The sequence below is a fragment of the Salvelinus namaycush genome, chromosome 35 (genome assembly GCF_016432855.1).
Source record: "Salvelinus namaycush isolate Seneca chromosome 35, SaNama_1.0, whole genome shotgun sequence".
In the NCBI taxonomy this organism is placed as follows: domain Eukaryota; kingdom Metazoa; phylum Chordata; class Actinopteri; order Salmoniformes; family Salmonidae; genus Salvelinus; species Salvelinus namaycush.
In genome coordinates, this window is record NC_052341.1 from 18,284,952 (window position 1) to 18,297,205 (window position 12,254).

The following is a 12,254-nucleotide window of genomic DNA, read 5'->3' on the forward strand; positions in this document are numbered from 1 at the left end:
AAATCCATGACAGTGATATCGGATAATTTCCTGTATCATGCTTAATTACACCAACAGAAAATACACTTAGCAGCAGAATATGGAGAACGAACAGAGCGCTTCTTCAAGACCCGGAATGTATTAAATACGTAACATTTTCTTTAAACCTTTACCATTACAAATGTAAACATAGAGGACAGAGAAAAGTCAACACTACACAATTTTGTATGCTTTTCAGGAATGCATTAGGGGAATGATAATCTCATACTCAGCAAAACTTAAATCTGAGTTAGAAATTAAAATTAAAGAAAAATAAATCACTATTTTAGGAAAAAGCCCATAAGAAATCTTTACAAGGTAAAGAAGAAAATACAATTTCTTAACTTAAACAGGAATATGATCTTTTACTTTTGAAGAGACAACAACCAACAACTACAGTTTAAACTCAAATAAAGCATACTATTAAATGGCAAATAAAGATGTTGATTTATCAATTATAGCTGTTGATTCCGAAAAGGCATTTGACCGTCTTGAATGCCTTTTTCAAATAAAAAGTTTGGAAGCCTTCAACTTTTCAGCTGAAATAATTCATTTTATGAAAATATTTTATAAATATCCTGAAGCAAAAATATATACAAATAATATATTTTCTGATACATTTTCTTTATTAGGGGGCACAAGACAGGGATGTCCTCTCTCCCCTCTCCTGTTTGCACTGGCAATTGAACCGCTTGCAGAAAGAATTAGACAGGACCCAAACGTATAAGATATTAGTATTGGTGAACTTGAATATAAACTAAACTTATTTGCTGACAATCTCCTGATATACCTGAGTAATATTGAAAACTAAATTGTTAAAAATATTTTCTGAATATTCTCAAATCTCAGTATATAAAACTAACATGGGAAAAAAATTATGTCAATAGGAAAAATACAAAATAATAACTCATGATATACAGCAATCCTTTAAGTGGACCACAAAAAATATGAAATATTTATGATGCTTAATAAGTGACAACAAATATATAAAAATACATTTATCCCATTACTCAACATCATAAAAGCAGATCTAATTAAATTGATCAATCTTTCCATAAATCTTACAGGTAGAATAAACCTCTTTAGAATGGCCTGGCTCCCAAGGTTTTTATACTTATTTTCACTAATACCATTTACCCCACCAAAGGCATTATTTTAAAAAGTAGACACAGTCATAACAGACTTTATATGAGCAAATCAAATTCATAGAATAAAAAGGAAAGTTTTACATCTCTCTAAATTGTATCAACTCACTATCCAAGGCTTTTACCTGCAACATATAGTTAAATGCACTAAACAGGAATAATGGGTACATATTGAAGATGCGCATGCTCATCCCCAGAATCTTTTCACGTGTCTATTTTGAAAGGATAAAGCTAAGAACATTAACAACTTCATAGTTAAGAACACTAACAATATAGAATCAAATTAAATGGATTCTACAACAACCAATATCACTCCCTAAAAACACACCCCTATGAAACAATCCTTGGACAGCTTTTCAGAATCCACCGATAAATTGGCCCACATGGAAAACTAAAGGCATAGAAACCGTAAATGACTTGATAATAGGAAATACAATTATTTCCATGACAGAATTAAAAAGCAATTTTGGGCTGACCAATGTTTAATTTATTTTATAAATGCAACTTAAAAGTTTTATATCATGAAATTTCAATCTGAAATATTTTTGACATCAGAGCAATGTTGAGGGAATCCTATTTGAGTCAGAAAAGGATAGTCATATGAAAGGTAAGATACAAAACCTTGCAGAGAGCTGACAATCTCGCAGAAAAAATATATAAACTAACTGACATTGGCACAAGATGGAGTGTTGGAACATAACTAACGAAATTACAGTTAACGAAAATGTACGCTTAATCCAGTATAAACTAATGTTTAATACAAGAGACAATATTTACAAATTCTACAGCACAACGGCAGAGACATGTCTTAAGTGTAAAACTAACAATGACTAAATAATTCATGCCTTCTGGGAGTGCTATAAAGTCCAAAAGTTATGGGCGGAGTTAGTAAATTGGATGTCAGAAGTTTTATGGTTAATCCGTCCATCTGTACATTTCAAGACGTTGCATATGAGGGTGCGGTGAGATACCCAGTGTGTTAGACTATACTTTTCTTGTCAATCATTTTGAGAAAAAAATTTTACTTAAAAACTGGAAATCAAATGATCCTCCATCGTTAATAAGGATCCGCCCCTTTTTTTTTTTTTCGCCTAAAGTAACATACCCAAATCTAACTGCCTGTAGCTCAGGATGTGAAGCAAGATTATGCATATTCTTGATACCATTTGAAAGGAAAAACTTTGAAGTTTGTGGAAATGTGAAAACATATATATTCAAACAAACAATTCTCAAAATCAACCTGCATTAGAGCATGCTGGGAAATATGATAATGATGGTTGTGGTTTTGGTTCAATGTGATTGTGTATGAGTTTCAGGCCCCTGTTTCCAGGTAAAACTAGGCCCTCTAAATAAGGCTTTATGAAATACATATGGTATTGTGTTAAAGAATTTAGTGTTTTTATGATAACATATTCGCTTAGGATCTCGCTTGGGGATAGTCAATAGGACCGAAAATGGATGAATGCAACAACCACGTCTCTGTCACTAACCAATAAAGTAATGGGTGGTAACTCTACAATTTACTCAGTAGGCAAGGTACTCACAGTGTGTTAATTTAACACTGTTCTGGTGTCTATATGAGACCACAGACTCATGACTGTCAGTGTTGATTTAATGCTCTGTGTTAATTTTTGTTTTTGTTTTTGAACACTGGAGAATTTGCTGTGTAGGGTTCGAGTCATAAGGTTCATACTACGCTCCCAAAATTCCTTTGATCAGTGTCTAAGGGGTAAATTCATGTGGTTTACAGTCTACTTGCTGTTCTGGGGTGGAGTGCACAGGGCAGAGCGTGCAGATTCTGTTGGATGAGACTAACTTGCTGTTAATGATTGGCTTTTGTCGCCCTATGCTGGACAAAAGCTGAACTGACAAGCCCACTAGTGTATTAAAGTTATAATCCATCCCAAACCACGAATTCCTATGATTAACAGTGTTAAATAACACTAATATGTGAAAACAATATTTTTTGTTAACACATTTTTTATTTTGTTTTTATATTAAGGTTGGTAGCGACATGTGAAAAATAGTTGTGGAAATCTGTTGCAAATCGGCTTGCTCTCTGCCAAATACTCTGGGCTGGCTGGCTAGGTAGCAAGCTAGCAAACGTAAATACACACATTAAGTCAATATCCGCAAGCGAAATATAAACTTTGTTTGTGTGTGTGTGTGTGTGTGTGTGTGTGTGTGTGTGTGTGTGTGTGTGTGTGTGTGTGTGTGTGTGTGTGTTTGCAGTCTCTGACCATCTTCCAAAGGTCTCTGACCACCATGCAGATCCAAATACAGGGCCTGCTGCAGTTTGCTGTGCCTCTCTTCCCCACCGCTGAGGTCAGTGTTGAATTTTCCTGTGGCATAATGCATCCCGTCTGTGTAAGCATAGAATTTTATTAGTACTGAATCCTACACTTGTCTTCTCCACAGAGAGACCTATTGGGCATCCAGCACCTGCTCAACTCCTCAGAGGCTAGCCTCCACCAATTGACTGCCCTGCTGGACTGTAGAGGACTCAACAAGGTACAGGACACCACCACTGAATCCCACTGCATGGATCTAGTTCCTTGTGACAGTGGCTCTGCTGTGTACATCTCTTCACTTCACAACAGAGAGATATTTTCTGCTATCTGCAAATGTGTTTGTTTGTTTCCTCCCTCCACACTGTAGGACTACATGGATGCGCTGATCGGTGTGTGTTATGACGGGGTGGAGGGCGTGCTATACCTATGCCTCTTCTCTACCCTGGCAATTTGTGCCTTCTGTGCCATGCTGTGTGCCATCCCCCGGGCATGGACACATATCGCCAGCAGGTCAGGAGGGGCCCTCCCACTGAGTCTCTTTCATTACATTTACATTACATTTGAATCATTTAGCAGACACTCTTATCCAGAGCATTTTGCAAACAATGCATTCAACTAAAGTAGATAAGACAACCACATATCATGATCACGAGAATAGCAAAACCAGTGCTAGTAAGAATCACAGTCACTATCTTTCTCTCTCTCTATCGCCCTTTTATAGAACAAGAGTGTATACATCCATTGTGTTTATACTATACATACACCTTACCAAGTCACTAAATCATCCTCAAAATCTATGCCCCTGACCTCCAGACTTTTTCTTCTCTCAGGGAGCGTGATTATGACGATATAGACGAGGAGGACCCATTTAACCCTCAGGCCAGACGCATGACGACCCACAACCCCAACCATGCCACCAACGTGCACAGCTTCTGCAGCTACAGCAGCAGTATGGGTAGCCAGAGCAGCCTCCACCCGCCTGCCGCACAGGCTGTGTCCAATGCACCCGTTTCAGAGTACATGTGAGTCAGAGTCCAGCCCTGGCCTGGTGTGGAGTGTATGGTAATGCACAGTCTAGTGTGCTATACGTATGAACATACTGAAGCTAAAGTAAAGCTAACTGTGAAATGTAGTCATCATGATCGCTAAGATGACATACTGGCCCAAAGTGCTATGTTCTTCTGCTGTGGCCACTTTTTTGGTGATAGGGAATGTTTGTTTAACTCACTCCTTCGCTCTCCCTTCTCAGGAACCAGTCGGCGCTGTTCGGGGGGAACCAGCGGTACGAGAACGTTCCTCTGATCGGGAGAGGCTCACCGCCCCCCTCGGTGCGTTGGGTCCCAGAGGCCATGTCTTTCTTGTGATGTCACTCAGGGTTGGGGTCAATTCCAATGAGGAAAATTGGAATTTCAATTTGAAATTTCAGTTTGCTTTCTGAATTGACTGAAATGAAATGGATCCCAACCATGATGCCACTGTCCCACATACTCTCAAGTCAATCAGCATTGTAATACTGATCTATCTCTCATCACCAGGATTTCTGTTCTGTTATTTAATTGATTCAGTGACCTGGTAGGACTTGTTCCTGTGTTTATTTTCTGTTTGCAATGTCAACTCTGGTAAAAACCTGACAGCTGGGACGCAGACTGCTCTTTAACTCTAGCTTGAGGCGTTTCCCCATATGATGCTCTCTCTGCATGATGCCTTCTTTAAATTGCTCAAGTCAGTGTTACTTTGACTTGAAGTTGGTCTTGTAGTTTGTTTCTCACGAGTTGTGACGAGAGAGTTTTTCTCAAGATATGACATCCATATGATAATACATTTCCAATACTGAAATCCATCAGTAAGGCTTTTGATCATGGTCATAATTTTGATGACATATCAGAGAGCACACTGCTGACTTTGTGCCTTTACCTGTCTATCTACCATAACTATAGATTGCTGACTCATTACCCAAGTAGTAGGAAAGTGAAAGAGAAGTTTAACATGGACATAGCAGGATACTTAGACCAATGCCCAGGGGAGGATGTCACCAGTGTTAGTCCTTATTTGGTCACTTTCCTTCTCTCTTGAAGTATCTCTCTCTCCTTCTCTCTTTCACCTCCCTCTATGGCCTCGTAGTGGCAGCTCTTTAGATCTATTCTCATTTCCTGTCGAGGAGACAGGCCACGTTTTTAGGATGAATACATTTTCCATCAAGCTTAACCATTCAAAATGCCTGCTGTGCCTAATTAAATTTGATAAAGAGACAGATATCATGCATCTCATATATTATGGGTATCTACTGTAGCTGCCTGCCATCCTTCCCACGGGATGACGTTTTTATATTTGACTGAAAATAAGGTTTATTACCTGAGACTAATTCTGAGTCCCAAATGGCACCAACACAACATCTTATTTATTTTATTTTAAAAGCAGTGTATAGGGAATAGGGTGCCATTTGGGACGAACTCTAAAGTGTTAAACTGTATCTACCTCTGTGCTTTCCCCTGCCCTCTCTCTCTACTACCATTTGGCTGTGATGATTATGTCATGTCATGTGGTGCCTTTCTGGACCCATATCTACCTTTCTGCAAAGCGTGCACTCTACCTTTTCAGCTAACAGCTTCTTTGATATTTTTGTTTGTTTGTTGTTTATATGTTTGTTTGTATTTCATTTCTTACTTCCTTATTTTTTTATCAACTTTTGGAGGTATACACTCAGCAATTTAGAAACAGAGTAAGTTGTTTTCTTTTTTTTCTTTTTCTTTTTAAATTTTATCCCATTTTCTCCCCAATATTCGTGGTATCCAATCGCTAGTAATTACTATCTTGTCTCATCGCTACAACTCCCGTACGTGCTCGGGAGAGACGAAGGTTGAAAGCCATGCGTCCTCCGAAGCACAACCCAACCAAGCCGCACTGCTTCTTAACACAGCGCGCCTCCAACCCGGAAGCCAGCCGCACCAATGTGTCGGAGGAAACACCGTGTACCTGGCCCCCTTGGTTAGCGCGCACTGCGCCCGGCCCGCCACAGGAGTCGCTGGAGCGCGATGAGACAAGGATATCCCTACCGGCCAAACCCTCCCTAACCCGGACGACGCTATGCCAATTGTGCGTCGCCCCACGGACCTCCCGGTCGCGGCCGGCTGCGACAGAGCCTGGGCGCGAACCCAGAGACTCTGGTGGCGCAGTTAGCACTGCGATGCAGTGCCCTAGACCACTGCGCCACCCGGGAGGCCCTAGTAAGTTGTTTTCTGCTCCTCTTTGGACCTCTCTACTGTCTGAAGGACAAAATAGACTCCCAGTTGCTTTTCCCCCTGCCTTCGTTTAAAATCATCTCTTTTTTATTTACCTCCATTTTCATTTTGGAACTGCATTTTCTATTTCACCTCTGGCATGGCTTTGAACTGCAAACCTTACTGTTCATGACATCATCCTCATGACATCATCATCATCATCATCATTCCAGTTGTATGTTTGACCCAGTCAGGTCTGTTTCCCCGTGCTGTTGGGAGTGTGGTGGTGTACCCTATCCTCACATCTCCTCCCTGGGTTGGGACATGTTTTCAGAGACACATCGGCAGCCCTATGTGTGCATGCTGCAAACCTTCCCTCTGTGTAATTCTATAGCTGTTACCGCCATAAGGTGCCGAGCGTCAGGCTTGTCATTATGCTTGGTCTGGTGCTATAGAATTCTAGAGTCATGGTATGCCCCTTGTCTCACCTACCGCCTGAGAAGGCTTGATCCATAAGAAGGGACCTACAGTGTTGGCTGACTCTCAATCCAATCAGTGTTTGGTATAGACACAGTATTGTCTCCCCTAGCTACATACCCTTCCTTCCTGTGTCGCTGGTTAGATACTGTTCTGAAAGAGTACTATGTTCTTCTATACTGTTGTGTGTTTCATTCACTATAAGTCGCCCGGTGTTGTCTCTAATTGTGTGTCCTGTGATGTTATGTATTCCCCTACAGTACTCCCCCAGCATGAGGGCTACTTACCTGTCCATGACTGAGGACCAGATCAGACACTTTGGGAATGATTTCCAGGCATAGAGCTGCTCCTCCCTCGATCTTTCTTCTCTTTCACTTCTGCCATCTCCGAGAGGGGTTCTCAAACAGGCGAACATGCACACACACAAAAACAACTACTTCAGCAGTGTGTGACTCTGTGGCTGCTGCACGGACCCTATCCTCGTCCAACTCACTGGAATGGACCAAGGCCTGATATGAGGAAAGGTGTCACACACAGTTGTCCCACCCCAAACCCCAGAGCATAATGTGTATGTCTCAGTCACCGTGACTCCAGCCCATATTCTATTATAGGATTCTATTCATTCTATTTGTAATAATGATTTATTTTAAAAACACTAGTTTGATTCATTCACTCCGACGAGACAAAAGCAACTTTTACAAGAAATTACTTTACTAATGATCTAAATTGTTCAGAAACCAATTATTTGTATCCATCTATGTTGAAGTGAAACTTCTTATAAAACATATTTTAAGAATTGAAGCATGTTTTTGGGCCTATAACCACTCCCTATTCTCCAAAACAGTTTTTCTATAATTACAGTATATCTACTGTAAGTCTATGACTGCTTGTGACTATTCCTCGCTTGCTAAAAGACATTCTCTATCTGACCTCTTCAAAGACTTGATGTGGACTGCTGAACTATCTGGAGGAACCAGCCACAATATATTAATTATTCAAATCAAAAGAAGGAACCATACCATTCTGTTGATATCTGAAATTGGCCAAGCACAAGGACATCAGAAATTACATTTTCACATTCTTAGAACTGAATACTGTAATTTCGACTGTCGGAGGGTCCTCCTTTCCCTCCAAGGCAACAGACAACATATGCCATAATATTAGTTATATGTTTCCACATACAGTTGAGACCTAAACCTTGTGAAGCACAAACTCAACCCTGATTGTATGGTAGGGCCTGGGATAGTGACCCTACACAATGCCCAACACTGATCTTTCGCAGATACCCCTCTGTGTTGCTTGCTCTTCTCCATTCAAAAAGTCCTGCACGGTGTCTGACACAGGATTTTATGTTTTGAGCCATCATTTCAACGACTAAAACATGTTACAAATGTTATTTGTCCACACACGTTAACTGATGCGCATTTAAACTATACTGTATGTTGACTTCTGTAAATACCTTGTACGTTTACAGATTGTTGTGTCTTATTTTGTAGTATTCATTTTAGGGTTGTCCTAATGTGCCACTGGTTGTGCGATATCTGTAGCTTGTTTTAAACCAATAAAGCCCTTAGGAGAGCATTGCTCTGCCATAATATCAGATATTCTTTTCAGAGGCCGTTGTTAAATGATGGCATTCGGTTAGATGTGTATTGTAATAGTACCATATCAACTTGAGTTTTGGTCATGACTTGGAAGCGGCTGCAAACTATCATGGTGAGAGAAATCGTGTTCAGACAGCAGTTTTAACCTTACTAATGATCCTTTTCTTCCATTTTGAGAAAACATATCATCATACTCTTAATGAACAGGCCGGTTTGAGCTATTGTCAGATAATGTTTAATTCTGTAGGATTTTATAATATTATTTTGTTTGTTTTGTTAATTTTTTCAGTTTGAATGCATGTGAAGTAGCACTGTCTACAACCATTGAGAGTGGTGCTTGATGTGTATCTATCCTCAGAGATGGGATATAATTGTAAATTAATAATAAAATACTTTTGAGTATTCTCATGTTGTGTTATGTGTATCTTCATTCTACGAATGCCTTATGCACATATTTTTTTAACGTCCCAAAATGAAAGTGTGGCTAACCTGTCCGACACTTTGCATAATTAAGTGGATGTGAAAGGCCATCAGCCTTAGGTAAATGTAAGTACGACTTGGTTAGCCACACAGGTGTACAGGGCAAATATAATTTTACATAGTCATTGGGTTACACCGAGCTCCTGTGCAAACCATCCTTTTTCAAAACTCTGTCCTGGGGCTTCTTCAATGAGGTTTAACGGTGGTTGGAATCCAATAAATGTTGCATTACCTACTAAACTGAAGTATACTTCCCTTATGCTTTGTTTGAAAAAAGTATATATATACACAGTTGAAGTCGGAAGTTTACATACACCTTAGCCAAATACATTTAAACTCAGTTTTTCACAATTCCTGACATTTAATCCTAGTAAAAATTCCCTGTATTAGGTCAGTTAGGATCACCACTTTATTTTAAGAATGAAATGTCAGAATAATAGTAGAGCGAATTATTTACTTCAGCTTTTATTTCTTTCATCACATTCCCAGTGGGTCAGAAGTTTACATACACTCAATTAGTATTTGGTAGAATTGCCTTTAAATTGTTTAACTTGGGTCAAACGTTTCAGGTTGCCATCCACAAGCTTCCCACAAAAAAAGTTGGGTGAATTTTGACCCATTCCTCCTGACAGAGCTGGTGTCAGGTTTGTAGGCCTCCTTGCTCGCACATGTTTTTTTCAGTTTTGCCTACATATTTTCTATAAAATTCAGGTCAGTGCTTTGTGATGGTCACTCCAATACCTTGACTTTGTTGTCCTTAGGCCATTTTGTCACAACTTTGTAAGTATGCTTGGGGTCATTGTCCATTTGGAAGACCCATTTGCGACCAAGCTTTAACTTCCTGACTGATGTCTTGAGATGTTTCTTCAATATATCCAGAAAATGTTCAAATCCTCATGATGCCATCTATTTTGTGAAGTGCACCAGTCCCTCCTGCAGCAAAGCACCCCCACAACATGATGCTGCCACCCCCGTGCTTCACGGTTGGGATGGTGTTCTTCGGCTTGCAAGCCTCCCCCACTTTTAGTGGTTTATGGACAGTATGTACGCCCGGAGGATCGGTGCATCACCTGTTTCACATTTTCAACAGAGCGGTATTAGCTAGTATCAGTAGCTAGCGGACTTTACTGACTACTGCCAGCAGGTTAGTCAGTGCAACATGTGTTTTACTCTGAAAAGCGAGCTGTTAGCAGACAGTTAGTTGGTCTGTGCTACATGTGTGTTTCACTCAAGTTTAGAGCTATTAGACCGTTTTTAGCTGCAGTTTGGTCGGTGCTACGCGTCCATTTTACTCTGAACAGAGCTGATGGACAGTTTTAGAGCAGTTTGGTCGGTGCAACACGTGCATTTTACTCTGAACTTTAGAGCTAGACAATTTTAGCTGCTGTCTGGTCGGTAAGACAGGTGCGTTTTACTAAAAGAGAGCTGTTAGTAGACAGTATTTAGTGGCAGGCAGGTCGATGCAACACATGTGTTTTACTCTAAACAGAGCACTGCTCTCTTGTAATTTGTGCATAACGTTATTTGTGTTAATGCAATTTAAATTAACTTTTTCTTGTCATCAAGGATGCAGACTGTACGCAACTGACCTTCAAATCCTTTGTGAAAAGTTTCAAATTTCACACAATATCCTATGGAACAACATATTTATACTGACACACTATAAATATACTTACTTTATATTTACTGTCAAATTGATTGCAGATTTCCTTGTTGGTAATGAATACAAAGCAAACTTGCGCCTCCCCAAATCACAGATCAGTCAAAGATTGGTTTATGTTTTAGGGAGTTGTCTAATTATGCTCATCTGTGGCTGCGCTCATTGTCTTTGCAGGTCATTAATGGTTTTAAAGAATAAGTGATACTAACATTTGTATGCCGCTGCAATATCAGTGTTGATAGCTATCTGTGGTGTATTGCTATAATACTCAGACTGCTGTTATAATAACTCAGTACGTGGCAGTAGTTGACAGGCTGTAGACTGCATATAATTGGAATTGATGTGGCGATGTTCACGTAAAGATGACCTCTTGATTTCTGTCTTCTATTCTGTTTTTTCTCTAAAAAATACACAACATATTTCATCAATAAGGTTGTGCAATCTTTTTTTGTCTTCACAGTTGCCAATAAATTTGACATTCCAACAAGACCTTGGTGTGCTGGAGATTTGTTAACCCCAAGACCCAAATCCTGATGGTGAATTGCTTATTAGCTTAGAGCTTCACATTCATCCATACAGTCCTGGCTAGCCTAACACATGTTCTGAATATGTACGACAAGCAGATATATCTGCTGATTTCTTTTCTCATTTTGACATTTTAAAATGGTCTTTGTTTCTGTGCTCACCTCTTCCACCCCTTTTAGAACAGTAGTGGGTCTAATCAATTCAAAATGTTACTTTTCTGCATTCCGCTTGTCATTAACAAAAGTCCTCTAATCATAATAATGGATGTTTCCACCTAAATTGTGTTATAATTAGTGTTAATCACACCAGTTAAATGTTAACATGATTGCTAGATTCGTTGAGCTCCTCTGCAAGCAGCTCCTTATCAAAATAGAATGGGTACAATGAGGGGGACTCCGATGACACCATTATATTGCAGCAGAGTCCTGCTACAAGAAAGACAGCTGGGGATAATCTCTATCTCTCGTCTATCTCATGTAAGTACTGAACATTTCCAGTTTAAACAAATGCCAAACTTGAAGATTGAGTGATAAATGACATCAATTAAAGTTGTGAAATGGTGATCATGGTGTGTTTTATTATACTTGCTATTTCATTGCTGTTTTAAAAGTGTTAGTGTGTTCCTTTTTTAAATTACTCCAACTTAGATGATTGAAGACATTCTGAAGAACAAACCTGGAGGAGAGAGGATCATGAATGAGTATGCTTGGACAAAAAGCCTAACAGATAGCAGAAGATGCGATATGGTCAAGATATTGGTTGCACAAATGACAAGTGAACGTGGGAATATGTCATATCCTCATTACATACCTTGCCACCTAACACAATTTTTAGCA

At 39.6% G+C, this 12,254-nt stretch overlaps 1 protein-coding gene across 1 annotated transcript in view; it reads left to right on the forward strand.

Moving 5' to 3' along the window:
- Positions 1-9,082, forward strand: part of LOC120029421 (protein tweety homolog 2-like) — a 103,073-nt gene extending 93,991 nt beyond the window's left edge. The window contains exons 12-17 of the mRNA XM_038974636.1: positions 3,396-3,488; positions 3,582-3,674; positions 3,822-3,964; positions 4,285-4,476; positions 4,704-4,782; positions 7,410-9,082. Coding sequence (XP_038830564.1) covers positions 3,396-3,488; positions 3,582-3,674; positions 3,822-3,964; positions 4,285-4,476; positions 4,704-4,782; positions 7,410-7,490 — 681 coding nt within the window. The 3' untranslated portion in view covers positions 7,491-9,082. The remainder of the gene's footprint in view (positions 1-3,395; positions 3,489-3,581; positions 3,675-3,821; positions 3,965-4,284; positions 4,477-4,703; positions 4,783-7,409) is intronic.
- The last annotated feature ends 3,172 nt before the right edge of the window (positions 9,083-12,254 follow it).